This window comes from Mycteria americana, chromosome 14, assembly GCF_035582795.1.
Source record: "Mycteria americana isolate JAX WOST 10 ecotype Jacksonville Zoo and Gardens chromosome 14, USCA_MyAme_1.0, whole genome shotgun sequence".
NCBI classification, from domain to species: domain Eukaryota; kingdom Metazoa; phylum Chordata; class Aves; order Ciconiiformes; family Ciconiidae; genus Mycteria; species Mycteria americana.
This window is the reverse complement of record NC_134378.1, coordinates 14,673,419-14,700,694: the sequence shown is the minus strand read 5'-3', so window position 1 is coordinate 14,700,694 and position 27,276 is coordinate 14,673,419. Positions and strand designations below refer to the sequence as shown.

At 53.3% G+C, this 27,276-nt stretch overlaps 2 protein-coding genes across 7 annotated transcripts in view; one reads left to right on the top strand and one right to left on the bottom strand.

The window, feature by feature from the left end:
* Nucleotides 1–19,426, top strand: part of LAMA5 (laminin subunit alpha 5) — a 96,405-nt gene extending 76,979 nt beyond the window's left edge. For 3 of the 4 annotated variants that reach the window (XM_075516890.1, XM_075516889.1, XM_075516888.1), the window contains exons 39-80: nt 9–110; nt 196–279; nt 539–769; nt 1,356–1,469; nt 1,756–1,883; nt 2,126–2,206; nt 2,655–2,869; nt 3,426–3,526; nt 4,020–4,200; nt 4,475–4,618; nt 4,702–4,853; nt 4,930–5,040; nt 6,088–6,199; nt 6,758–6,928; nt 7,836–8,032; nt 8,125–8,241; nt 8,319–8,473; nt 8,697–8,838; nt 9,143–9,245; nt 9,328–9,441; nt 9,534–9,713; nt 10,113–10,255; nt 10,496–10,681; nt 10,977–11,113; nt 11,561–11,714; nt 11,855–11,988; nt 12,113–12,275; nt 12,785–12,916; nt 13,119–13,270; nt 13,662–13,794; nt 14,072–14,212; nt 14,437–14,567; nt 14,644–14,811; nt 14,908–15,040; nt 15,182–15,339; nt 15,461–15,647; nt 15,938–16,090; nt 16,210–16,369; nt 16,477–16,607; nt 16,711–16,801; nt 17,721–17,891; nt 17,981–19,426. In XM_075516890.1, coding sequence (XP_075373005.1) covers nt 9–110; nt 196–279; nt 539–769; nt 1,356–1,469; nt 1,756–1,883; nt 2,126–2,206; nt 2,655–2,869; nt 3,426–3,526; nt 4,020–4,200; nt 4,475–4,618; nt 4,702–4,853; nt 4,930–5,040; nt 6,088–6,199; nt 6,758–6,928; nt 7,836–8,032; nt 8,125–8,241; nt 8,319–8,473; nt 8,697–8,838; nt 9,143–9,245; nt 9,328–9,441; nt 9,534–9,713; nt 10,113–10,255; nt 10,496–10,681; nt 10,977–11,113; nt 11,561–11,714; nt 11,855–11,988; nt 12,113–12,275; nt 12,785–12,916; nt 13,119–13,270; nt 13,662–13,794; nt 14,072–14,212; nt 14,437–14,567; nt 14,644–14,811; nt 14,908–15,040; nt 15,182–15,339; nt 15,461–15,647; nt 15,938–16,090; nt 16,210–16,369; nt 16,477–16,607; nt 16,711–16,801; nt 17,721–17,891; nt 17,981–18,135 — 6,048 coding nt within the window. In that variant the 3' untranslated portion in view covers nt 18,136–19,426. The remainder of the gene's footprint in view (nt 1–8; nt 111–195; nt 280–538; nt 770–1,355; nt 1,470–1,755; nt 1,884–2,125; nt 2,207–2,654; nt 2,870–3,425; nt 3,527–4,019; nt 4,201–4,474; nt 4,619–4,701; nt 4,854–4,929; nt 5,041–6,087; nt 6,200–6,757; nt 6,929–7,835; nt 8,033–8,124; nt 8,242–8,318; nt 8,474–8,696; nt 8,839–9,142; nt 9,246–9,327; nt 9,442–9,533; nt 9,714–10,112; nt 10,256–10,495; nt 10,682–10,976; nt 11,114–11,560; nt 11,715–11,854; nt 11,989–12,112; nt 12,276–12,784; nt 12,917–13,118; nt 13,271–13,661; nt 13,795–14,071; nt 14,213–14,436; nt 14,568–14,643; nt 14,812–14,907; nt 15,041–15,181; nt 15,340–15,460; nt 15,648–15,937; nt 16,091–16,209; nt 16,370–16,476; nt 16,608–16,710; nt 16,802–17,720; nt 17,892–17,980) is intronic. The other variant, XM_075516891.1, reaches the window with a different exon arrangement.
* A 468-nt stretch (nt 19,427–19,894) lies between these two features.
* Nucleotides 19,895–26,481, bottom strand: ADRM1 (ADRM1 26S proteasome ubiquitin receptor). Of its 3 annotated transcripts, XM_075516896.1 has the most exons (9): nt 26,271–26,481; nt 25,889–26,005; nt 25,686–25,809; nt 25,179–25,265; nt 22,820–22,901; nt 22,351–22,580; nt 21,890–22,047; nt 20,809–20,911; nt 19,895–20,120 (listed from the first exon to the last, which is right to left on the bottom strand). In XM_075516896.1, the coding sequence occupies exons 1-9, from the start codon at nt 26,478–26,480 to the stop codon at nt 20,014–20,016; spliced, it is 1,218 nt and encodes a 405-aa protein (XP_075373011.1). In that variant the 5' UTR covers nt 26,481; the 3' UTR covers nt 19,895–20,013. The 3 variants fall into 3 exon arrangements, with proteins under 3 accessions (XP_075373011.1, XP_075373013.1, XP_075373012.1); XM_075516898.1 differs by lacking the exon at nt 20,809–20,911; XM_075516897.1 differs by lacking the exon at nt 25,179–25,265.
* Nucleotides 26,482–27,276: the final 795 nt, after the last annotated feature.

The following is a 27,276-nucleotide window of genomic DNA, read 5'->3' as shown; positions in this document are numbered from 1 at the left end:
TCCCTTAGGTGTCTTCCTACGGTGGGCACTTGCGCTATGAGCTTCACTCCGACCCACGGAGGGGTGATGTGTTCATTCCCATGGAGTCCCGCCCGGATGTGATCCTAAAGGTGCAGCCCGAGAAATTCCCTGGTGCCCCTTGTTAATGCCTGAGCAGGATGAGGTGGTGACTGACACCTTTCTTGCTTTTCCCAGGGAAATCAGATGAGCATCATGTTTCTGGAAGGCACCTACCCGTCCCCAGGGGAGGTACATGAAGGCCAGCTGCAGCTGGTAGAGGTGAGTTTGCACACACAAGTGTATACCAAGTTAAGTGCTCAGATGCTACTGAAAGGACAAGACTGGCACGTAGACAGAAGGGACAGTTGCTTTGAGCTCAGTATTTTAGGTGCTGCCTATTGCAGTAGAACTGGCTGTGAACATCCAGGGGCTCTTTTACCTGTGCAAAGGGGAGATAGCAACAGGGAAATGAAGGCTGGGCTGTGGATATTCAGGTGGCTGTGCTTCCTGCCAGTAATGTCAGGTCTTCTCCCACTAGGGTAACTTCAGGCACACAGAGACACACAACCCTGTGTCTAGAGAGGAGCTCATGATGGTGCTGGCAAACCTGGAACAGCTGCAGATCCGGGCGCTCTTCTCCCAGCTCTCTTCCTCCGTGTCCCTGCGCCGCGTGGTCCTGGAGATGGCAACAGATACAGCTACGGGCATCCGTGCCAGTAACGTGGAACTGTGCTTTTGCCCAGCTAACTACCAGGGGGACTCCTGCCAGGTAAGGGTGAACGCAGGAGTGCTGCTCCTCCTGCTGCTCCAGGCAGAGGGGAGTCAAACAGTCACATTTTTGGGTCTCAGCCACCCCTCGTGCTTGGTGTAGGTGGCAGCCGGGGGGTTTGGATGTTTGTGCAAAGCAGTGGTGCCAGAGTACCAGCTTCCAAGCCAGCCCCTGAGGGCTTCAGTTGAAATTACAGCTCAGGTTGTGCCGAAGGAAGGAACAACATCTCCCAGGCTGCCCCGCACCAGCCCGTGCCCGGCTCCCCTCCTACCACAACACAGTGCACCTGGGAGAGGTGTGTTAGCTGCATCTGCCCTCTTGGAAGAGGCTTGAGGTGGTGCAGGTGGTGCAGACCAAAATTAAGTGCATGCAGTACCTTGGAATAGTCCTTCTATCTGGCCAATTACCTCCTATTGACGAGGAGCAGGAAGGAGCTGCACTGGAAAAATCTTTGTTGTTGCTTTTAATCTCTTCTCCATCAGTACAACCCTGTGGGAATTCTGTCATGGAAACTATATTAGTCTCTTTGCTTTGCCTGAATGCATTGGGCTGTTTTTCAGATCTCTGTCTTTTTCTCTGTCCTCAGGAATGTGCTCCAGGTTACTACAGGGACACCAAGGGGCTCTTTCTGGGAAAATGCATCCCATGTCATTGCAACGGCCACTCAGATCAGTGCCTGCCGGGCTCTGGGATATGCCTTGTAAGTAAACAGTGAAGCAGCATGATATTTTGGAGTTATAAGATCTGTAGCATGTGATTAAAAAGCTCTTCACATACTAACTGAGCGGGCAGGACTGTGCCTGAATTGGAGCATTAGCTGCATGTGCCATTTCAGGGGTGGTCCCGCTTAGGGTCAGCTTAGGGTGAAAGACAGTTCTGGGAAAGAGGAAGGACTGAAGCATCCAGATATCTGGTGGGGAATTCTTTGTGCGACCCACCATTTCTTGCTGTCAGTGCTGAGCCCGCAGCCTGCCTTTTCCTTGCAGAACTGCCAGCACAACACGGAGGGAGACCACTGTGAGCGATGCAAGGATGGCTATGTGGGCAGCCACTCTGATGAAGAACCCCTGCAGTGTGTTGGATGTCCGTGCCCTCTTTCAGTTGCCTCCAACAAGTAAGTACCCTTGGATGGGATTGTCTGTTTGGCCTCACTGTTTAACCACTGGGAACCATGCTGTGCCACATCAGGGCACTGGCTTGGCACTGGCGGGTGTCGCAATGCCAGCCTTGTCCATGGCCCCAAACCATGTCCATGGCCTCTTACCCAGGGCCCCAGCGGCCCACACCAAGTGATCAGCTCTCCTGGCACCATGTCAGGGGTAACTGCACCTTCCTGTTCACCCCTTGTCGTTTCAGTTTTGCCGTTGGTTGTGTCCACAAGGGCTCCAACACCCAGTGCCTCTGCAAGCCCGGTTACGCTGGACCCAACTGTGAGCGGTAAGGGTGATGGCACCCATGTTTCTGAGGCCATACACATGCAAGTCCCGTGCAGCCACTGCTGTGGCAGAAGTAAAGTTGTCCTAGTAGAGACTGCAAAGGAGACGGTCGGCTCTGCCCTCGATGTGCTTTGCTCTGGCGGGATTTCTTTCAATCCTTTTCAGCCTGCAAATGCCCTGTTGCTGTCTCCACTGTTGACATATTGTGTTACCGTGGGTGTATTACTTAGCTGTGCTTTGCCTTGACTTGCAGTCTGTGATAAAGGCACCTTTCTGGGGTACTGTGAGGCAAAACACAAAGTGCTTTGAGATCCCTGAGGGTTGCATCAGTGCAAGTGTTGGATGCTCGCACTGTTATAATTGCACAAGACTCAAGCATGGTGCAAGGCATGAGCTGTGGGGATCGCCCCCAATGCCTGGCTGTGTTTTAACTTGCCGTATTTCTCCAGGTGTGCTCCAGGATACTACGGCAATCCCTTGGTGATTGGCAGCTTGTGCCAGCCCTGCGACTGCAGTGGGAACACGGATCCCAACATGCTGTTCAGCAGCTGCGACTCCCTGACAGGCGCCTGCACGGGGTGCATGCACCACACGGCTGGCGCGCGGTGCGAGGTCTGCACCCCCGGCTACTACGGGGATGCAGTGGTAGCCAAGAACTGCACACGTGAGTGGGGCAGGCAGCAAGCGCTCGGGATGGGGGAAGATAGACAGACTGACCGTGGATGTGTTTAGCACCTTAGCCAGGCTGTGCGTTGCCCCGATGAGTCACACGCTTGGTTGCACACGTTGCAGGCACCCTCCAAAGGTGATAATAAGAAAAAAAACAACTCCTAAAACCTGCCCTCCAGCATCACAACTCCATAACCCTGGAATGCGAGCCACCAAACCACACCCAGGCTGGAACAGTCTTGCCCCGAGCAGCTACTGCAGCAGCGGTGCTGGCAGTCCCTCGGGAGCATGGGTTTGTGCAGCTCGCTCCCAGCACTGCTCATCTCCCTCTGAAGAACAGCAGCCAAATTGCAGCTCACAAAAGGGGGTCTGCCCTGGGAAGGTGTCATGGGAACAAGTTGTCAGCAGGAGCAAATCCAAGAGGAGAGAGGCTCTGCCTTTGCTCTGACTGTGATAGATAAGGGAGAAATAAGATTCCCTGTCGGGAATAACATTTGTGAGTGACTGAGCAGTCTCCTTGGCATATAACTGGGTGTACTTTTCCCTTGCAGAGTGCAACTGCTCGCCTTGTGGGACAGAGTCGTGCCATCCACAAACCGGCCAGTGCTTCTGCAAGACTGGGGTGACAGGCCAGCACTGCGACCACTGCGAGGTGAGGGCTGCCTGCATACTGAGATGGTGCCTGTTCTTAGCACGGGGACAAAGGCAGCCCCGGTGCGTCATCCCGAGGCCTGTGAGCAGAGCGGTGCTGGCAGCAGGGCTGGCAGCCAGGTGGTTAAGACTGGATTTGCATGATCTGCCTATGCATGGTGAAAGCCTATTAAAGATCTGGCAGCAAGTGATGGAGGCAGCGTTCAGCTGCAGCCTGGGCAGTAATGTGGTACCCTGGAGGGTATAAACCCCATTTCCCTGCATGCATCCAGTGTGGGTGTTGCAGGGCAAGGGCAGGTTTGCAGGGCGGTGCTGCAATGTGTCTGGGCTCTTATTGCAGCTCCACATCTTTGCCACGTTGATACGAGTTTTGTGGTGGTCAAAACACCCCTAGAAAGCAAGACTGGGGTCCCACATCGCCTCAGCCTGCACCAGAAGGGAGGCACACATACCCTCTTGCTGAACAGGGCACCCACTGCTCTGCTTTTCCCTAGGAGGGGTACTACGGCTTCGAGGGGTGCTCTGGCTGCCGGAGGTGTGACTGCGACGTCGGCGCTGTGGGGAGCAGCTGCCACGCACAGACGGGCCAGTGCAGCTGCCTACCCGGTGTCAGCGGCTCACGCTGCCAGCAGTGCGCCCCGGGCTACTGGGGCTTCAGCGAGAGTGGCTGTACAAGTGAGTCCTGCTTCCCGGGTGCTGGGTCCCACACGTGGAGGAGTGGGACAAGGCATTCTGTGTTAATTGAATTGTTAAAGGTGGAAAACAACTGGCTGCTGTCTGAGTTCCTGTGCACCTTGCTAGGTTGCACAGGGAAACCCCCAGCAGTGGCGTGTAGATAAGCAGGGATGCAATTTGCACAGCTGGAATAAAACCACCCCTTCCCCTCCCTCCGGGGTGGCAACAGCACAAAATGATGCCGCGGGTGTTTCCCTGTTATTAAACTTGGCAGAGTGCGAGTGCAGAGGGGGCTCCTGCGACCCGCGCACTGGGGAGTGCACCTGTTCCAACGGGCTGACGGGAAAGCAGTGCGACGTCTGCATGCACGAGTACGAGATCCCTGTGGCAAACGGTCCAGACAGCATGAGGTGTGAAGGTCTGTATCCTCTAGTCCTGGGGAAAGAGGGGAGGGAAGCCTCGGGAAAGGGCCCTGTGCTGACCGCTCCGTTCCCCTGGCAGTGTGCGACAGCTGTGTCCTGCTTCTGCTGGAGGATCTGCAGAGCATCGAGATGTCCTTCCCCTCCATTCGCAGCCAGCTGGTCAACCTCAACGCCAGTTCCATTGCCTGGGCTCGCCTCCACGGTCTCAACAGCACTATGGCGACTATTGCTGTATGTGGAAGGTTTAACGTCACTTTCTGCCCATGTTTCCTGACCCGTTGGCCTGATTTCAGCTCTTTTTTTCCAGAACTGGCTGCGTGAGTACCAGAGAGCCTTGAGCAAGGTCAGGCAAAGGGCTGACGAGCTGGAGGATGAGAACGTGGACCTCACACAGGACCTAAACGCGCTGCAGCACAAAGTAGGGTATTTCTCCATCTTCCTTTGCCAGAGCACGAATCCCTCCTTTTACTTAAAATGAGGGCTTTGAAAGCTGTGAGGAGCCTAGTTCAGGCAGGATGGATCTTCTGCCCAGCCAGCACTAGGCTTGGGGGTCAGGGTCTCTTACGTAGATGCTCAAGCTAGATTACCTGCGTTCCTCCCTTGGAGGGCTGTTAAACATCTTGTGATATCCATGAGTGTTTCTTAATTTATTACTTGCTTTTGAGGCGGTTCCAACTTTAACCAGTAAAAACAAATTCAATAAAATGTAATTTATAGAAGAAGCATACGAGGCAGGAATGTAAACATCCAGGTCCATCCTGGATGTATGTGGCAGGGAGAGCCTGGGCCCTGTCAGCAAATGAGTTGACCCTTTTTATTGTAATAGTCCTTGGAGGCCTCAGTACAGCAACACCTTTTGCAAGATGCAATCTATATACAGTCTAAAAACCGCCAGTTGTGTCTTCAGAGAACTTACAAACTGAGCAAGAGTTTGATTTGATTTGATTTATAAACTACCTGCTCCTAATCTAAGGGAGAGGGAAAAGTCTCTATTTGATGATGTATGTCCCTGGGCAGCTGCATGAACAAACTGCCTCTGTGTATACGTACATCTACACACGTCTACGCTCTGAACGGCCAAACTGCAGCCCTCCATCTCTTCTTGTGTCCTGGTCAGGACCCAGGTGGGCCTGGCTCCAGGCTCTAGGGCTTATCCTGTGTTAAGAGCGCAGGACAGTGCTGTCCTCTGTGGTCTTAGGACTGTTTCAGGATCCAGAGCCTGTTGCATTTGAGCTGCATTTATGGCTTGTGCTTCTCTGAAGGTGCTGAATAAGACCATCACTAAATGCATCGTAGGTGAGGGCAGCCTGTTGCACAGGGCAGTCTGTTGGAGGAGACGTGGTTCAAGGACCTCAAAAACTGCACATTCCTAAGCCTTATGTGCCTTTTGGGAACATCTTTCCTGCTGACAGACCACATAAAACATGATCTCATACTTCAGCTAAGCCAGTGTTTTTTGTTGTAGATGAGAATGACTCACAGAGAAGCAAACAGGATTGAGCAGCACACGAGAGAGACTTACCAGAGGGGGGAGCAGCTCCTGCTAAATATCCAAAGCATTCAGAAAGGCATTGCAGGTAGGTAAAGAAGGGTCTCTGCTTTGTGGGTTTTTCCTGCTGGGAATGCCACGCTCTTGCTTTCAAACAGCACTGAGCACTGCATCACTTAGAAAGAGCTGAAAGTGGAGAAAACAAGGGGAATACAAATTAAATGGAGATCCCTGCAGAATTCTGGCTGTTCAGGTAGACCAGGCTTATTGTGAGTCCCAGCTGTTTGGCTAAACACAGCCTTTGGAAAAAATACATTAAACTTGCACAAATGTTATTAAAATGCATAAAACCGGGGCAATCTGTACTACTGCTTCAGGAGAGATTTAGCGAAACAGGGAGTGACTGGATCTGGGAGAGGAAGTAAAGCCACAAAAAGATGCTTGGGATGTAGCATGCGTTACTGTAACGACTAAGGAAACAGAGTGGGGCAATACCTCTGAGTGACCTCGAGCGATTTGGGTGCCTGAGTACTGCATGAAGGCTAGCTGTGGTTTGTTGAGGACGGTGTAAGAGAGGAAGGATCTCAGGAGATTATGAAGGACCTGGGTTGGTCAATGCTAACGGGGGATCTGGATTTCTCTGCAGACTTGGTGCGGCAGATGGCCAGGTTTGGGGCAGCAAATACCAGTACCGCCTCCACTGAGGAGTTTCGGCAGAAGATGGCCGAGGTGGAAAGAATGCTGAGGGAGATGAAGGAGCGGAGTCTGGGCAGCCAGGAGGAGCTGGCAAGGCATGAGTACGAGGAGGCTCAGAAGTGTAAGTCTGGCTCAGTGGCATGGGACAGGGCTGCACAGATACTGCTGGGTTTAGCCATTCCTCGAAGCCTGGCTTGGAGCCCATGTGTACACTACACATCATGGTCACATTTGAAGAGTGCTGTTAATAAAACAGGCACCCCCAACAAATTTTAGGGTCCCCTGTGAGACTCCATTTATGGTTCCTTTTCCCTTAAGGTGAATTTTAGAGCAGGTTGTACTAGCTGGGTAGTTCTGTTTGATGACCGAAAATGACAACCCTTCGAATCAGGAGTTACTGTTATTATGTATGCATCGCATGTGGATGTAAATAAGTCACTCCATGTTTCTTCATATTTGCTGTCCCAGGAAAGGGGTCCAGAGTAACAACCAGCAGCCCACTGCCCTCAGCAGCTCTGCCATCCTGAGGGCATCCCTTGCAGGAGCAAGGGCTTGGATTGTGCTCCCACACAAAGCCCCACTACATAACCAGGCATGCTGGCACTGTGGGGAGCAAGCGCTGCTGATTAACAGGCAGTGGCAAAACATAGTTCAGCAGCTGAAAGCTGGAATTGTAAACTGACCCTTGCTAGAAATAAGTCATTTTTCACAGTGGGAGTAATCAAGCACTAGAACAGGCCTCAGGTGAGGTTTCTCCATCATCTGGAGCTTTTCAGGCATGGCTGGGTGTCTTTATGAAAGAGATCCCATCCCCCCACCAGCACTGGGGGTTTGGAGACAATTTTGGATGAGATCCTGTGCTAGCCAGGCTGAAAGAGGGAGGGAGGGAGGGAGGGAAGATGAGTCACTTCTGGCCTTGATACCTCCCAAGTGAGACCAGAACCAGGCTTATCCACAGCCAAGCACAGAAAGAGCTCTTTAACACAGGGGGATGAATTAGCAACAGTTCTTATCTCCTCCATCCTTAGTGCTGCATCAGGTGAAGAGTGAGCTGCACGCGCGCTGGGAGTCCAACCAGGACCTGGTGAACAGCATCCGGGACCGGCTGGCGCAGCACAGCTCCCAGCTGATGGATCTCCGCGACGCCCTCAACGAGGCTGTGAACAAAACCAGGCAGACGGAGGACTTGAACAGCCTGAACCGCAACAACCTGGAGGAGAGTCAGGTAGACCTTCACCAGGTGGTCCCGCACTGCCATGCAGTGCGGGGGGGCTACCCCAGCCCTGCCAGTGCCTAACCCTGCGTCTGTGTGTCTAGCAAAAGAGCCGTGAACTCCAAAAGCAGCATGCGCTGGTGCAGGAGACCCTGAGGATGGCCAAGGAGTCCCTGGCCCAGGTCTCTGACTTCCTGCAGAAGATGGAGAGTGCAAAGGAGGTAAGTGATGGAGGTACTTCGGCATGGCCACGGTGTGAGGGGGTGGCAGCCCTCAGGAGTGATGTGTGTCCTTGCAGGCGTACGAGAAGCTGGCAGCCCTGCTGGATGGGGCGAAGCTGCCCCTGACTGAGCGGGTCAAGAAGTTCTCCCCAGCCAGCAGCAAGATCCCCATCGTGGAGCAGGCGGAGGAGCATGCCCAGCTCCTGGATGAGCTCGCAAGGAACCTGTCCAGGTGAGGCACCGGTGCTGACACTCAGTAGTCAGGCCATCTCCTACCAGACTTGAGGATGGGCAACTGCAGCCCCACCCCATGGCAGGGGAGCAGCAGGGTGCCATCTCTAAAGCTTTATCCTAGATAACATGTTGTGATGAGGAGCCCAAAGGGGTTTATCTGTGGGGCAAGAGCCCAGCCTGAGTGGTCTCTGTGGACTTGATGGCTTCATTTTCCAACACAGCATTATCCAGGGCACAAACCAGGATGGCTTTATCCAGCGGGCGATCGATGCCTCTAATGCCTATGCCAGCATCATTGAAGCTGTGAAAAAAGCCGAGCGAGCAGCCCACGATGCTGATGAGGCAGCCAGCAAGGCTTTGATGGTATGTGCTGTGGGGAACCCCGTGAAGATGAGCAAAAGCCAAACTCCCTTGATGGTCCTCCAGCTTTTCACATCCACATGTAGGGCTCTTCTGCCCCTTCCCTCTGAGACTTGAGCACTTTGTTCTGTGCCAGAGAGCAGAGCCTCTGCCACAGCTGGGGCCAGGCTCTGGGGGTTGGGTCTCCCCATCACGCCCTAGCACCACACCTCACTGCAGTTGTCTGAACGAACATTCTTGTGTGCAGTCAGGGCTGGAGGCTGGAATTCCTCTTCAGACTCCCAGGCAGTGCATGTTTGTTTTACAGAATGTCATATCAGAAAATCTCGGGGCCATCTCTAAAGAGCTGAAGAGGAACAGCAGCAACCTGGAGGAGGCTGTGAGGAGAGAGCAGAGAAAACTCAACGGGGGTGAGAGAGGCTCCTTGTAGGGTGTGATGTCCTTCAGGCTGGACAGAGATCCAACACAGCATATGCATTTCTTTAATTGCAGCTATTAAAGGCACTCTGCAGACAGCAAAGGACAAGCTGGCTGACCTCCGTGTGAAGAAGGAGCAGCTCCTGAGCCAGCTCCAGTCTGTGCAGGACATGCTGGGCAGGGACCAAGGTTTGTCCTGGGGTAGCTAGACCAGTCTGTGACCGAAGGGTGCTTCCTCCCCGCTCCTGGCCATTCCAGAGATTTTTCTCCTTTCTTTCCAGAGGACACAAAAGAGACGATCCAGAATGCTAAAGCAGCAGCTGCTGAGGCCAACGAAACAGCTGCGAGAGTGGAAGATACCCTGAGCACCATGAAGAAGAATCTGGATGAGTGGAAAGACCAGTATGGAGATCTTCGAAATGAAGACCTGAACCAGGCAGTCCAGGATGCCAGGAAATCTGGTGAGTGCTGAGCCTGCTGGGTTGCCAGGGCTGAGTCTGGCACGAGCAAGTGCATGGACAGATGTCCCCAGAGAGCTCTGTGCTTTTGGAAGCTGTGCTTTGCAACTCCAGGTCAAGAGTAGAGGGAGGTAGTAGCCAATACTGGGTGCTTTAAGTCCTGTCCCTTTATTTTTTTTTTCTCTCCCTGCAGTGTCTATATCACCTATACCTTTACTGCAGGAGATTGCATGCACTAGAGCATTTTCACAACCCCCCATCAAGGCTGCTGGATTTAAGGGATCATTCTGTGACTCTGCTCCCAGCTGCCGCTGCTTTGACTTGCATGTCTCAAAACTGCCTGAGCTTTACATCTCCTTTCCTCACTAACCTTCAAAACCCCTGGCTCCTCTCCAACCCCAGTGTCCAGCCTGGAAAGCACCATCCCGCTGCTGCTGGGGAAGTTGAGCAGCCTGGAGAACAGGAGGAACAAGAACGCCACTGTGTCGGAGAACATTGTGCGGATCCGGCAGCTCATCACACAGGCGAGGAACGCTGCCAGCAAGGTAGGCTCGTGGGAGGGTGAGGACTGTGCACAGGGTGCCAGGGCCTTGAGGTGAATGAGAGCTTACTTGAGGGTAGTATGCAAATGGGAGGGGTATCTAGAAGAGCTCTGGGGCCACCAGGCAGGGTCCCTTTCTCATGGGAAGACTCCAGAAAATGCTTTGACTTGGTAGAGCTGGCAATGACAAGAGAGGCAGCAGCAGAGGTTTCGGTGCCATGGGTTTGGATTTCTCTCCCTCCAGGTGAAAGTCCCCATGAAGTTCAACGGCAGCTCGGGTGTGCAGGTCCGGATGCCCAGCAACCTGCAGGATTTGGCAGCCTATACATCCCTCAAATTCTACATCCAAAACCCTGAGCCCAGGAGCCGGCAGCGACGGCAGGACGGGACAGAAGAGGGGCGGTTCGTGTTGTACCTGGGCAGCTGGGAGGTGAGACAGGGCTGTGTGGGCAGGAGGAGGGCAGCAGGAGCCCGTGTTGGTAGCATCAATGGGGGATCACGCCTGGATGTTGGCTCCTCTCCCTTCGCCTGCTCCTCGAGTGTCTTTGTGGGGAACACGAACAGGCCCTGGGTGCAGCCGTCAGCCTGGCTGGAGGTGGATGGGGAGAGCAGTGCAAATGGGGGTGCTTGGCCAGTGCAGCCCTGGGAGCATCAGAGGGAGCATCGCTTGGCGCTCCTGCCTGTCCCGAATGCCAAAGTGTGGCCCTGTCTCTCCCTGCATTCAGGCCGCTGGAGACTACATGGGCATCGTGCTCAAGGACCACAAAGTGCAGTGGATCTACAAACTGGGCGATGAGGAGCCAGCCTCCCTAACCGTCGACGAGGATATTGGAGAGCAGTTTGCCACCATCAGCATCAACAGGTAGGAGACTGATGGGACACGTCCTGAGGAAGTTTAATGGGAGACACTCCCTGCAGTGGATGTGGGCAGTGCTGTGTCCAAGCCCAGACATGCCCTGAGCTTGCAAAGGTGCTGTGGACTCCATCATCCAGTCATCCCTAAATGATCAACACTGAGATACCTCAAAAAAACTAGCAGGGAGATGGTGTCTTACCAGGTCATGAAGGGTCTGGGGGCTCCTGCAGGAGAGGAAAGATGAAGCTCATCATGGAGGGTCCGTTCAGCCTTGTGGCAGTGCTGATAACATGTGTGCTGACTTCTTTCAACACACTGCTGCTGTGGGGCTCCCCAGTGGGAGATGCCCCCCTTTTTGGTAGAGCTGTGTGGGGAGGCCCTTTGCTCAGGGAGAGCAGGGTTTGTGCCTCTTTGGGGATCTCCCCTTGTCTTGACCATCCCTCCCTGCTGCAGGATCCTGCAGTATGGGCACATGTCAGTGATCGTGGAGAGGCAGACGGTGCACGAGACCAAGGGAGACAGCGTGGCCAAGGGGGAGCAGGGGCTGCTCAACCTCGACCCGCGCAACGTGGTCTTCTACGTGGGTGGCTACCCTTCCAGCTTCACGGTGAGACAGGCAGCAGGGAGGGAGGCTTGGTTTTCTAGGAGGTATCAGCGATACCTTTGGAGTCTCTTGGGGGGGAAAACCCTTGATTTCATGGGAAAACCAGGATCAAACTTGCCCTAACTGTCCGGTTTTATTCCCAGCCTCCTCCCACTTTGCGCTATCCCAACTACCGCGGGTGCCTGGAGCTGGACACACTGAATGAGGAGGTGGTGAGCTTGTACAACTTCCAACGCACTTTCCAGGTGGATACCACTGCCGAGAAGCCCTGCGCAAGGTAGGGCACCATGCCCACATGGGGGGCAGCTCTGGTCCATGGCGCTTATGCTGACCCTTGGCTGCCCCAGAGCATGGCAGTTGGCTTTGGAGTGATGCCTTGGGCCTCTTCTTGCATGGCTCAGGTCCAAGTCCACAGGAGACCCCTGGCTGACTGATGGCTCCTACTTTGATGGCACCGGTTACGCAGAGATCAAGTTTGAGAGCCAGTTTGGCACGACCAAGCGCTTCGAGCAGGAGATCCGGGTGGTCTCCTACAATGGCATCCTCTTCTTCCTGGAGAATCAGGCAGGTGCTTGGTCCCCTGGGGAGCCTTCACCCCTCAGCCAGCGGGGTAGGGCAGTCCCAGCCCGACTTGCAGGCATTCCCAGTAAGGGGCCCCGGGGAGAAGAGGGCTTTGGAGGCAGCAGTGCTACTTGGAGCAGCATTTCTGCACTATTGTTAAAAGCCACAAGAGGGCTGGACCCAGACGTCACAGCAGCGGCAATCGCTTGTCTGGTGCTGGAGGGACTCCCCTGAACTCCAAGAGCACCCATGCACAGACCCTCTGAGACAGGCCAGGGTTCGCTGGGGCAGGCAGTGCTGCAAGGAGCATTTCCAGCCTGCGGTGCCATCTCTGTGCCCCAGCACAGGGCTGCTGTTTGCAGATAAATCCCCAATAATTGTTGCAGTGATGCGTCAAGGCACCGGCAGCGGGACCTGCTCCCACTGGTGCTAAAGGGTGGGTCGGGCTCAGCACCACGGCTGCATGCTGGACACCAGGACGTGGGGCTGAGTGTTTGTCCTGCCTCCCCCAGGGTCAGTTCCTGTGTCTGGCCATCCGGGACGGGAAGCTGGTGCTTTACTATGACTTCAGCACTGGCCTGGAGATGGCAAAACCCAGCAGCAACTCCTCCTCCCTCACCATCAGCAGCACCACAAACAAAGCGGTAAGGGGGCACAGCCACCTGCTTGGCTCGCTTGGAGGGCTTCTCATCCAGAGGGTAGCGGGGACACCCGAACCCTTGGTTTTGGTGGGGGAGAGCTGCACAAGTTCTTTGACTAGAGCCATGAACCGGATGCCTTGTGCTGTCCTCTGTGATGGACCTAATTGCCCCAGGCTGGCAGATCATTTTTCTTCTCTGTCTCCAGATCCAGATTTTCCTCCTCAAAATGAATAACAAGAAGCGCATCCTGGTGCGGCTGGAGCGCCTCACCATCTTCATGGTGGAGCAGGAGAACTCCCTGGAGAACGCTGTCTCCTACTACCTGGGTGGTGTGCCCCCAGCTGTGCTGCCCCCCAGGTGGGTCCAGCCCGTGGTGGGGTGGGACAGTCCGTATCTTCCCCTCCAGTGTCCCTGCTGGTGGCCCTGGCCCTTTCTCAGCCACATCCAGGGCTGTTGGGCCCTGCTGAAGCTCTGGGGGGAGATTTCCTCTTCCTGCCCATCACCGTGAGCTTTTGAGGATGGGATATCTCCATCTCTGGTGAGGGATGAGGTGCTGGTGCGTGTCACTGAGTCCTCCTTTGCCACGCTGGGTGCTTTGGAGCAGCCTTGTGCCTGAGGCACTGGAGATAGCCATGGCTGTCATGGGTCCTTCCCAGGGGTTCTGTTTGAGGGGCTGCAGGGCCAGATCCTGCCCAGGGCTGGGTCCTGCCTGGGGTTGTCCTCATAACACTGCTTGCTTCTCCTGCAGCTTGAAAGCGCTCTTCCCCACGGGTGGGCCCATCCGGGGCTGCATGAAGGGCTTGAAGGCTCTCGGCAAATATGTCGACCTGAAGCGCATGAGCACCGTTGGCGTGAGCTATGGGTGCACCTCGGACCTCCTGGTAAGCACAAAGCCTTGGCAGCCTGGCTGGCATGCTGGGGAAAGGGTCTGTCAGGGAAAGGGAGCACAGGACCCCCAGGACAGGCCTGATCTCCCCTCATTCACACAGAAACAAGCATAAAACCCCCAGGTGCAGGGGGGTTGTGGCAAGGTGCTCCACATGGCTGGCCATAGCACCAGCCAGACCCAGCGAGGACCTGAGCACCTTAGTAACCCTCCCAGCACCCCTGCAACGCCAGGCCCGGGCTCTCACCTTGCCTCCATGGTGTCCCTTGCAGGTGGCTCGCTCAGTCAGCGTCCATGGCCATGGCTACCTGACCCTGGCCCTGAATGATGTGCCAGGGCTGCGGGACTTCTACAGCGGCTTCAGCTTCCGGACGAGCCAGCACGAGGGGCTGCTCTACCACCATGCCACCCAGGTGGGCACCTGCAGTCCCCCCAGGTATCCCAGCAGCAGGGCAGAAACATCTGCTCCTACTCTGGGGATGGTGCTGCTCCCCCTTGGGAAAGGGGGGGATTTTGGTGGGGCCAGGGGGTGAATCCACAGTGAAATCAGCACCCTGAGCTCCTAGAGGGTGCTGGGGAAATGGGCCCTTCCTTGGGGTTCAGCTGCTGAGCAGCAATGGGGCAATGCTTTCTGCAGGAGGGGACGTGCCAGGTGTCCCTCCAGAGGGGCCAGCTGACCTTGAACCTGCTGGAAACCAAAGTCACCACTGAAAATGCCTATGCGGATGACAGGACCCACTACGTGGCCTTCTACAGTGATGCCCGTGGGTACGTGTCCTGGCGGTGCATGGGGGATGGCGTGGTGATGGCCACCCGCTCAGCCCACGCTGCTCATCCCCCGCAGGGTCCGGCTGTACATGGACGATGAGCTGCAAGACACCGCAGCAGGCACGGGGTCCAGCCGGCGGCAGCGACGGCAGGATGGGCGGCCGCTCTTCCAGCTTGGGGGCTCGCCAGAGCCAGGTGCCCTCAGCAACCTCACCGGCTGCATTGGGAACGTCTTTGTCAAGCGGTGAGCATTGCCATGCCACTTCCCAGAGAGCAGGGCTCAGCCCCTTCCTGCCTCCTGGCTGGCCCGGTGACAGGGACCCCTTCTCCTTGTGTGTAGGATATCAGAACCACAGATGGTGGTGGACCTGCAGCAAAACGTGAAGAGCATCAATGTCACCATGAGCTGTCCTTGGGGCGAGCAGCCACAGCAGCTCAGAGTCACTCCGATGAAGGACAGGTGGAAACCCAAGGTACCAGCTGCTGCCAAAACTCCCCACCTCCTCCTCCCCGTCCTCCTCAGATGCCACCATTGCCCCCTCGCTGAGCACCTCTGCCCCGTGATACCTGCAGGGATGCTCCCCTCTCTCCATTCCTTGGTGCATCTTGTGTAGGTGCTGGGCAAGCCTGCCTCAAAGGACCGCCGTCACGATCGGGATAGGCTCTGCCGGCTGCACGCACAGCCCCGCACAGCCGGGGGCACCTTCCGCTTTGGGGGTGCCCCAAGCAGTCGCTGGGAGTTCGAGGAGATCCCAGCCTCCTTTGGCCAGAGGTGAGGCTCACCCCATGCCCGCCCCACACAAGCTTGGCCCCAGGGACCACTGCTTGGAGAGCAGGTGTCCCTTGCAGCTGTGGGAGAGCAGGGTGCTCCCGTCACCCCCCTGTCCCCACAGGTCCCATTTCTCCCTGGAGGTGAAGCTGAACTCCTCCAGCGGGCTGCTCTTCTACGTGGCGGGCAAGCGGGGTGCCTTCATGGCTCTCTTCGTCTCCAACGGGCGCTTTGTCTTCCTGGTGGATGTCGGCGGGCGCCGGCTGCGCATCCGCAGCAAAGACAAGTACCGCGACCGGCGGTGGCACACGGTGAGCGGAGGGTTGGGACTCAGCAGGACCTCCTTGAGCCACGTTGCTCTCATGAGCTCCCCATTGCCGGGTGCCCGTGCAGGGGTTAGCTCAGCGCAGCCCTGCTCTGGGCATCACTTCCTAATTGCACGTGGGACACCCATAGTCCCATGGGAGCAAAGAGGACAGCAACAACACAGCCAGGGCTGGCTGAACCTCCGAGCTGAGGTCTCCCTTCCCTGGGTGCAGCCTTGGGGCTCCTCTCAACCCAGGAAGCCTCCGGCCCTGGCACTGACCTTTGGTCCTTGCAGGTCTTCTTCAGCAGAGACCAGAGCCGAGCCCAGCTGGTCATTGACGGGCTGCGAGCCCAGGATGCTGCAGTGGCTGTCGCAGGGCTCTTTGTGGCCCGGACCCCCTTGTATGTGGGGGGGATCCCGGCTGGAAAAGCCAAGGCTCACATACCGGTAAGGGCTTGGTGGTCCCATGGCATCACCCTGTCTCGGCCAGTTTCCAGTCCTGTGGCGTTGCCCCGTGCCTGCCCTTTTTTGGCCCTTGTGCTCACTCTGGTGGCCGCTTTCCACAGGTTGCGTCAGTCTCCAGCTTTGATGGATGCCTGAGGAACCCACAGCTGGACGGGAGGCCCCTGGGTCCCCCCTCACGCACCTTCGGAGTGACACCGTGCTACGAGGGCGCACTGGAGAGCGGAGTCTTCTTCGCTGTGGATGGCGGGTCCGTCGTCCTAGGTACCCCACAGCAGCCTGGGCTGGCTCCTACAGCCCTGGGACTGGGAGGGACATGTCTCATGGGATGTCCCTGGTCCCCCTCCTCACCAGTAGCATTTCTCTTCCAGCTGATGCAGTGGCAACTGAGCAGGACTTGGAGGTGACACTGGAGGTCCGTCCCCGCAGTGCCTCTGGCCTCATCTTCCACATCGGCACGAGGAGAAGCCACCATCTCCTGCTGTACATGGAGGAGACAAAGGTAGTGGGAGGGTGGCTTCCCCACAGGTTTCTAGAGGCAGCAGCCATCTCCTGCCCATCCCACTCAGCTCACTGGGCTCTAACGGGTTTGTCTCACACACTAGGTCACTGTGAGAGTGAACGCTGGGGCTGATGAATTCTCTGCATCGGTAACATGCCCATCTCTCTGCGACGGGCAGTGGCACACTATTGCAGGTGAGGTGACAGCCAGCACTTGGCTCTGGGACGCTGCTCTGGTCCTGCTACTCAGCCTACATCTCTAAGGGAGAGCCCAGGGCCCTTCCTCGGGTATTTAAACCCCAATTCCCACCTGTATGCACTTAATTTGGGAGATTGTAGCTGCTATTAAGTCATTTCCTAATTAAGAGTCCTTGCCTGATCTTGTTAGTGCTGTCAGATCTGGTGGGCAGGTGAGACAGGGTGTTTCCCCAGGTCATGGAGCAGCCGGTGAGGCCGGGGTGTCCCACAGTCCTGCTGGGCCAGTCCTGGCCTCGGCCCCATGCAGGGCTATCCTGCTGAAAGGGAAAGCCCGACTTGCACAGATTGTGTCCAAAAGGCTCAAAGCCCACAGCTGGGACCAGGGATTTGCAGGATTCACACTTGCACGGGCAAAACTCAGCCTTTGATGTACTTGCCATTGAGCAAGTGCTAAGGCTTTGCATCGAGCCCTTTCTGGGGGTGGGGGTCACAGCTACAGCCCCCGTCTCAGCACAGCTCTATTTTAAACCCTCATCTTGCTCGACCCAGCGCTGGGTGAGAGCCATCATATGCTCCTGGCTCCTCGTGCATTTTCAGCTTCAGGACCTCTCCCCATCCGTGGCCAGAGCCAGTCTGAGCTGACCCCCTTAGGCCCGGCGTGTGCTGTCCCACCCCGCTGGGAGAGGGCAGCCCTCTTCACTAGATCAAGACACGGTGCTTTATGGGTGGCTGCTGTGGCCAAAGGACAGATTTTGGGGGAGGCTCTCCAAACTCTGGGCATTTCCCAAGAGCCAGGCCAGGTCCTCTGACTCTCCCAGTAGTTTTGCTCTGCTCCAGCACTGGTCTGTGCCAGAGGGCAGAGGTGGACTTGCTCTCCGAGTGAGGAAGCAGCACTGACTCTTGTTTTCTTTCGAAGTTACCAAATGGAAAAACGTAATCCAGGTTGATGTGGACACGGAGGGCAACTACACAGTGGGACCCAGCCAGCCTCCTGCACCCAGCACAAGGGCAACCTTCTACCTGGGAGGGCTGCCAGGTGAGTTGGGAAAGATGCGCTCCAGAATGAAATACCCCAAAGCCAAGAGAGGTATTATTCCAGGTGCAAGATAGAGGTACTTAATCCGCTGCCCTCTTATTAGCCAGACTAATGCTTGCTTTTACTTGTTCCTTCTGTAGAGACAGACAAGGCCAGCACAGTGTCACCGTTACCTCCCCTCCCGCATTACGTGGGCTGTATAAGGAACCTGGTGATTAACCGGAGCCACGTGGACCTGCTGCAAGCTGGGACTGTCAGGGGCTCTGTTGGCCTTAAGGGTTGCCCCGTGCTGTAAGTAAGTGCACCTCCACGTACAGCGTGACCGACAGAACGTTGCACTGCTCCCTGGGCCCCAGACATCACCTACTCGATAGCATTAACCGTGGTCAAACGTACTTGATCTCCAGTGACTGCAGGTGCAAGTCTGGGGCCAAAACCAGAGAGGGGCCACGAATCCATGGGGAAGGAGGGCATGGGAGGAAGGTGGGGAGAAGGGGGCACTTCGGGGACATCTTTCATGAATATAACCAAAAAGTTGGAGCAGGATGTGGAGACAGGTCTGAGTCCTTCCCCAGTGGTCAGCATCTGCAACAGGACTCACGCTGCCGCACGGCTCGTGATAAGAGCAACTGTCCTCTACGGAGCGTGAGCTGAAGCACCCAGCAGCCATGCATCATGTCCTAAATCTTGTTCCCTTTACCCCATGCTTACAACGCACATAGATTTAGTTCACGGAACACTTGAGGCTATTAATAACAGTCGTCACAGACTGTCTTCTGCTAAAGGCTGCAGGCAGTTTCTGTTTTATAATAAATGCAATTAGGACAAACTGGATTCATTCCATCACTTCTGTGTTTTTATAAGCAAGGACACGTTTAACCTCCCCCCAAGGGCAGTCTCTGTTCACTTGCTGCCACTATGCAGAGACCTCTGCAAGGGGGAACTCGGACAAAATTCTGTTCACAGAATTAGCATCTTCTTATCAGATTAATTTATAAGATTCAAAAAAAAGGAAGAAAATAGGCTGGGAGAACTGCTGAGGGAAAGCAGAAAGACACAAATACCACTCGACTCTCTGCAGTTGCATTCAGCGCTGGTAGAATACACTGACAAAAGTCCTGTTGCGTGAAGCAAGAAACTTGCTTGAAAGGGAATAAAGAAAGGTTACCTCCGAGTCTGGCTGGGTGCAAGAGGTGTCTGTCACTTGGCCCTCACCTGCCCTGCCAGCAGTTGCCTTCTCCTGCTCGGCCTCACTCATGCCTGTTGTAGTGCAGTCTTCACTTGAAAAAAACTTTTCTCCCAAGACACCTAGTTCACTTGTGCACTTACACGTCATATATATATTTGTGTGTGTGTATATGTATCTAGCCACTTGGGGACAAAATCTTGCTTCTGAAATGGACTTATAACTTATATCATTATATTGTGGGTTTTTTTATGAGGGGTAAATATTGTAAAATGGGTTTTTAACATGTCCATCTTAAACAAATGTAATTATGACCTGTTCTTAAGTTGTAGTATTAAAGATGGTCTTTGTAAATCACTGGTACATACTTTGGAGTCAAATAAAGTTTTATGTTACTCTCTTTCACTTTACTGAGGCTGATGTAGAACTGGAAGAGGAATAATCACTACCTCAGGAAGCGGCACCATAGGGACGGTGTAGTTGTATTTGCCAGAAGCAGCTCCCTCCTCGTACGGCAGCTGTGGTGGTAGTGCTCTGGGGTTCAGGGAAGTGACTCTCCTCGTGTTCAAAGGTGAAGTTCTGCACCCAGGACAGGATGACCCTTGCAGCAGTACATGTGGGCAACGACTGGGTGAGCTGGCAGCCCAACGTGGTGGGCCCAAAACTGGATGGCAGTCAGCAATGCGTCCTTGAGCTGCTCATTACTCATATAATGACGGGGCTCAGCCCTTTTAGCACAAGGAAATCAGAAGAATTAGTTTAGCCTGATGTCAGAAGCATCAAAACTGAACAGTAAAGAACTCCACTGAAAGCAAAGAGCAAGTCCTGCTTTAAGTGTGCATGTTAAACAGACTGAGAAAGAACAGTATGGCAGATAAAGAAAATTCCTTTATTTGTAGATTTATAGAAGCATAATATGAAGTTAGTAATCCTACTGCAGTTGCTTAAGTTAGTATCTAGGAATATCTGTAAGGAAGAGCAAATAACTTAATCTAAACTCATATCTTCCTCTTCGTCTTTCTTGTCCTTAGAGTCTCCTTCCTTTTGGTCTGACTTGACACTGTTCTGCATTGCTTTGGCAAACGCTTCTACATCTAGAAGTTAAACAAACACATGAGTTATTTAACTTTGCACTTGCTGGGATGGAGTTCATTGTCCACATGAGGTTAAGCTTCATGACTTGGAAAGTAAACAGTTGCTTTAATAAGAATCTATTAGCAGGGAAGAAAATTTTAACACTCCTTTAATATATAACACACATTTGGATGTCCCCGACATAGCCAGCATTTTCTGCACTTCAACTCTGTGCACAGGCAGCCTCAGACCAGAATTACTTCAGTCATGGAATGGATGCTAGAAGCTCACCAGGGAAAACTGATACCCCCTTCCCCTAGCGCTACAGGCCACAGCTGTGCTCTTCTCTCAGATGACTCATTAAAGAGATTCCCACAAAAAAGGCATTCCTGAACAAGGTGACCATGACATCTTCAGCATCTTTTGCATTTCTATCAAGAAAACACCAAGGCTGCTCAGCACATCTCTGTGCAGAACCCCGACTTCTCTAGATGCGCGTCTGACATCACACTGTGTCTGCTGGGGAACACCTGAGCTACTCGCCTTTTCATTGTAAAAAGAACAGTGCAAGAGTCAGCTTCTGACAGTTACTCAGCAGCTAATCATTACAGTCCACATTCAATGGCTGTGTGCAGTGAAAACAAACAAACAAACAAAAACCCAACAAACCGCTTACTTCATCATGTTCCCAACAGCACCAATACTTACCTCCTTTATTTGCTGCATCTACTGCCTCTGCGGGTAAGCCAAACTGACTCATTAGTGGGCCAAGCTGTCCTGAAGCTAAGGCAGCACTGAACATGCTCAATGCCTGTGAATTGGAGTCAACAGTGTCAAAAAAAGGTTTGCATCATGTTCTTCCAGCATCAGGTGGCTACCGTGCAATACCCGCGTGAGGGGAGCAGTTCTGTCATGGCACGGCGACCGTACGGCCGGCCTGGGAGCAGCCCCTCTCCTTTATAAACTACCGCACTGTGGGCAGGCTTCGAAATGCCGCGACACCACAGGCCCCGTGCGGATTCTGCAGTCAGGAACGATGTTTGCTCTTAACCAGCTAGCTGCCAGTAAGCACGCACTGGTAAGCCCTGCTAGACTGAGCAGCACACCAAACCACAGCGACATAACCTCCAGTCGGTCTAGTGCATGGACAACTCGAACTTTTATCTAGATGCAGATACTCTATCAAATCAGCAATTAAAAACATCCCTCATTTCCGAGTCTTGTCTGCACAAAAGAGTTGCCATAGTTTAAACTAAAAACAGTCATCTTAGCCACTGAAATTCTGCAAATTGTCAAGTTTCAATCAATCAGTGTAACTAGTTCAAATTGGCCTGTAATACACTGGCTTTAATTACACACAGACAGTTCTGGAATTAGGTACTAGTGTTTCAAGAGGAACAAGGGACGTGGTGCTGTGAACATGAGCATCTCTTCCCTTCAGTCACTTGAAGTGACCTTTAAGGAGACTGCTGACAAGCCACTCTTTGACAGGGCAAATAACGAATTTGCTGCTACTCCTGTCATTTGCCAGAGAGCATGTATAATAAAAGAGAAAGGTAAGGCCTAATTCCAAAAGAGAAAGTAAAAAACATTCTGATCTGTCCTTCGGTGACCACAGAAGGAAGAACTAGTGCTCCATTAAACCATGTCCCTTCTCCTTTCCACTTCTACAGAGCAACTTCCTACTCTGAACAGTGCCAGTAACCTGAAAAAGCAGGGCAAGGCGAATCATGAGGCATGGGGGAGGAGGGAAGGAGCACTGCACTTCCCGTGACAGCTAGGCATCTACCTGCTGGAACTGAGGAGACGTCAGGGTATTCTGAATCTCTTCTGCAGTCTGCGGCAGAGATTCCCCTGAGGGAAGGTAAGGCATCAGCCGTTCTTGAACTTCAGCGTTGGCCAGGATGGGAGCCATTATCTCGGGAGTCAGAACAGTTGCCAGGTCAACTAGGAAGAACATAAATGGTCGGCTGTTAGACTACACGCAAAACCCCACGTTTTCATCACGTAAACCACATGATCTAGTCAGAGGAGTACTGAAACGTAGTTGGCACACTGCTAGCATCCTTTCTCCCTCTCTGTTTTGGAGTGAGAATAAGACTCTTGAAGCACCCAAGAACAGCACTCAAATGAAAAAAAGAACCAAAAATATTTAAGAGACCTTTCAAACCAGTTTGGAACAGGATAGGACAGTAAAACAGCTCCAAAGGACTGCTGGATCCAACAGCAGCCTGGTCAGAACACTGTTACCTTGCTGTCCTCCTGCTCCAGATGGCACATTCATAGTAGCTAAAATGTTCTGAAGGTCACTCAATTGAATGGGCTGGGTTGGGCTTGTGGCTGAGCTGGTTCCATTACCCGAACTCGGTACGGGGCTCGGACTGGTCACAGACGCAGCCGCAGGAACGGACGGGGCAGGCGTTACACGTGTAGAAGAAGTTGTGGAAGATGGCGTCACAGCAGCTGATTGGCTGCGAGAGCTGGAGAAGATAATCAGTGTAATTAATTCCCTACAGCAAAACAGCTTTGCCTCTTGTGTTTTGGAAAGCTTCTCGTCAAGCCCTTACAACACGAAGAGCTCCTACCCTCATTTTAGAGAGGTAATAAGCAGTCTTAATTCCCATCATATTTCCTGTTCAGTAGGCCGCGATTCCTCCCACAGAAGAGGCAACTTTACGTTACAAAAATACTACAAACCCGGACCAGACGGGCATCCTACCTTGATGAGGAACTGCTGGTCGGGGGTCCCCCACTTCCAAGCAGACTGGCCAGCCCAGGACCTGTCAGCGCACCCAGCCCACCTTCCGTAAACATAAAAGAACAACAGGTTTAAAAATGTGTTTCTTTGGGTTTTTTGCACCTCTGCTCTAGAGAGGTCACTCTTGTACCTGAAAGATTTTATTTGCTAAAATAAAGGAGGAGGGGGTGAAAGAGCCCAGACCAACCCCCCCACCCCTTTCTGTAAGTTAACAGCTCTCGTTTTCTGATCTTGCATCCCTATTAGAAAACTGCCTTAGAGAGTTGCACGTTTTAGAAATGACTCAATTTCTAGACGTACGCAAGGATAAAATTACTTCGGTTTGTGCCATATATACACGATCATTGTAACACAGCCCCCTCCTCTTATCTACTGGTTCCCCAAAACCCAGCTTTTCTCTAAACTTTAAAGCCAAGGCCCTCAGCAGAAGATTACAGAGGCAGCCTTTGAGTCACCACCACTGTCTCCCATACACCTGGGTTCTGCAGCTTCGAACCTAACGCAGAGATGCAGCAGCAGAATCAGCCGAGTCCTTAAACACTTCATAGGCAAAGTAAGGACAGCCCCGCGCACAAAGTGCTCCCAGTAGAGCAGCAATCAGAAAACACAGCAGGAAACCAACACTCAGCCTTTGAGCCAACTGCCATATGCAAAAGAAATCAGAATCAGCCTCCTTCATCCACACATCCCAACTACCAAGGGCTTATCGCAGCATCAAGAACAGCGGCTAAAGAGAGCTGGGGAAAGGCCTGGCTTCTAGGTCCACTGGAGCTGTCGGTGACTGATTGTCCCCCTACAATTCCTCTGAGCCACATCAGCCAAACGCTCCATTTACCACACACTTCCGATCCAGTGGTTTCTTGTACCACATCTAATCAGATACATGACCCTACACAAGCACCTGCATTCATCACCCACCTTTTGGAAACTATCTGCAAGCAGAGGACAGAACGACAGCGCTCCATTAGCAAACACATGATTGACTGAAGCTGCAGACCACCGGAGGTCAGTGAGCACCAGCCACCAGCTCCTCCTTTGCATAGGATCCACTCCTATAGAACCATGCCCGTAACACTTACGTTCACTAGTCACAGAGCTTCCACAGCAGCAGGAACGGCAGGGTGAAGCTAACCGGGCTGTACCGCACGCTACTCTACTCACTTCGTCCTTGCTAGGAAGGTTTACCCAGGAGCAAGAAAGCTCCTTTGTTGCAGGAGCTCTGCAATAAAGGCAGAGTCCTGAGAGAGATGCAAACCAGGTGCAAAAGAACAAGATGCTACTGGGGGAAGAGATCCACACAGGTTCACCACAACCACTGTTTGCTGAGGCAAGCAGATGGTTTTCTTTGCGTTACTGTAGTGAGCTTCATGGCAAGCTGTCTCAGGGCCAGATGTAAAGGCAAAGAAAGAAGAGCCGCTGAGAAAAAGCGTTGAGACGAAGAGGAAGACAGTCTCAGGAGCCATGTGAAGCTTCAAGAAGGAAGACCTTTTCCAAACACATCCTAACAAGCCAGAATCTTCCAACACTAACATTAGATTTCCATCTGAACATCCCACCAACATGAGATTTGCATCTGAAGCTAAAGAGACATGAGCTAGATCCACAAAAATGGACTTCGGAGCTTAAGCACAGAACTTTAGTCACTGCCACCTGCTAAGCGTTACTTTGCCTGCTTCCATTCGAGCATCTGACTTCTCCGGAAATGCTCTATTGCGCTTAGAGCATGGACAGCATTAAGAACAGACCACAGCAGGGACTCCAACACACCTCTCATCCCCTCCAGAAAAACAGCATGGCAATTCAAGCTCTCCCCAGTGTTGCCAGGAGAGAAAGCCCTAACCTGAGCCTTACTCCTCTGACTAGGCAGTGCTGTGGGGTGGGTACGCTCCAGCCTTCCTCTTGAGCTCTTTCTACTTTGCACACAAATGTTCACTGGATCAGAGACAACATGAGCAACTCCACAGCTTGGTAACTGGGACATTCGCCAGGGATGAGTCCCTGCTCCAGTGAATATTTAGGAGGAAGAGGAGGGGTGGAAAAAAGGAGGAAAAAGAAAAAGGCAGAATATTCAGCGGAGCAAGGAGCAGAACCGACATTCCTTGCAGATCAAGCCCTAAGATGAGTGCTGTGTAGACTCTGATACCCTCCGTTTCCTGCATCCTTTTTTTGCCCCTTAGCTCATCTTTGAGGCAGGGCCTTTCTTTCTCATGTGAAAGCAGTGCTATCCAAATCAATAGCACTACTTGAAAATATTGTCAGGTAAGATTTAACCTGGCAGGAGAAAATACCATTTTGGCATAAATATATTAAAGCATTTTACCAAGTCCTCCTAAGCCCGTTGGTCCGATCAGCTGCATGAGCTGGTTATGGCTCATGTTTCCAAGAAGGCTTTGCAAGCCACCCTCACCTAAAAACAAAAACATTCTGAAACACAACATATTCACATAGTTTTTTTTCACAGCACTCCGGCTCAAACAGCAGGAGATTAATTGGCATCACATTCTGTATGGAAAAAAACAGTTTCAAGTGTTTACTGATCCACGATGCTCATAAAAGATAAATGCAACTTGGCTTCATAAAGAGGTAAGACTCCAGAGAATCTGCTGGAAACAGAGAGACTTCTTCTGGCAGTCTTAACTTTCAGCCTGCACCTATTATAACAGCAGTTTATTTTGCTAAAAGCACGTTTACACTTCTGGTATTAACGTTGTCCCCAACTCACCCTCCATAGTCATCAGGAATTTCTTCCTGGGGAACTATAAGTGCTCATTCTAAAAATAAATTTTAAAAAAGCCTCTCACATGAAGGAGCAGAGAATGGACTGTACCTCCTAATGCCGAGAGCTCGTGGCCTCCGCTTGCATTTCCACCCAAAGCACCAGGCATTGGTGGATTGTTGAGATACTCGTTCACTTTACGGCAGTGTTCTTCATCCTTGTCCGTCTTCGGCTCCTGCAAGAAAGTTGCTCTTGGTACGAGGCAAACTGGAAGTATTTTCTTCCAAGACCTTTATTATTGGCTTCCCACGAACCTGCATCCAGAAGAAGAGTCGTTTTGATCCTGCCTTGAACTTCAATACATACACACGGCCAGTAGTGCACTGAGGTACCCTCTTGAATTCACAGTCGTCAGGGAAAATAATCAAATCCTGGAAAATGTGGCAGTAGAAACAAGTGTTTGAGGAAATACATGACTACTCCTTTTAGCTTCCCAAAGACCTCCGCCCTCCTCCCCAAACCTTCTTCCATCTGCTCTGAGGAGCAGAGAGGGTTTGGAAGTGCAGGTCTGTCAGGCCACAGCGGCATTCTCATCCTAATTTGTCTTGGAGAAGCTCTTTCAGCAGTGCCAGCAGAACAAGGACAAGACAGACCGTGACTTAATGCCTCAGCACTGAAACACAAAACCATACTCACATCTTCGACGTTGCCCGAAGTCCTGTCCTTCCAGCAGAAGTGAATGAGGGAGTCATCAGTTTGCTGGATGTACACAAGGCCTTTTCTCTTGTCTGGGGTCACAGTGCTGCCTTTCAGGGACATCTTCCCTGCCCGAAATTCCACCAGGTATTTGCTCGAAGAGCCACGGGAGCCTGGCACCAGGCTTGGAAATAACGCACCTGAAGACATCCTGGAAAGACAGAAAGAGCAGCAGATGTGATGAGAAACCTTCCCACGTTCTCTCTTCTCAATATCAAATTTCAACCTTTATCAAGTGAGCTCCACGAAAGGAATCTGTCTCCCTGCCTGCAGAGTTTCAGGGCGATCCACAAGAGCTAAAGAGGAACCCAGGATGAAGAACAGGATGCTCCACAGATCTCCACTAATAAGGAGGAGCCTATCTGCTGAAGGACCTGAAAATGAAACCACCTTCCCCCTGACGCTTCCTTCCTCGGTTCACATCACGGGGCGCAGGATCAGGGACATTTTAACTGCAAGACACCCTACCGCAACGCTCGTCTTCAGACTCCTGCTTCAGCGCCCCAGCAGAGAACCGCAGGCTGCCCTGTGCCAGAGCAACCCTGCACGGGTGACCAGCTCACAGCCCAGCGCCCCACGGCAGCTCCGCGTCTCCCGAGGAAAGCCTTTACCAGCCTCGCAGGTCGAGCCGTTGCTGCCGGGAGACCGGTCGGCCTGCATGACTTGGCAGTTGTTTCTGAGCTCGCACTACCGCGGAACCCCCCCGCGCTGCCGATCCCAGCACACCGCCGCTGGCGGCCGCTCAGGCCCGGCACCGCCGCAGGGGAGCCCGGCCGAGCCCCTCCCGCGAGCCAGGAGCGGAGCTGCCGGGACGCCGGGCCGCGGGGGCAGGCCGGCGGCACAGCACAGCACAGCACGGCCCGGCCCGGCCCGGCGCCGCGCAGGCCGCCCGCCCGGCCACGGCCGCCCCCCCCCGGCGCTCGCCGCCCGCCCACAGGCCGCCATC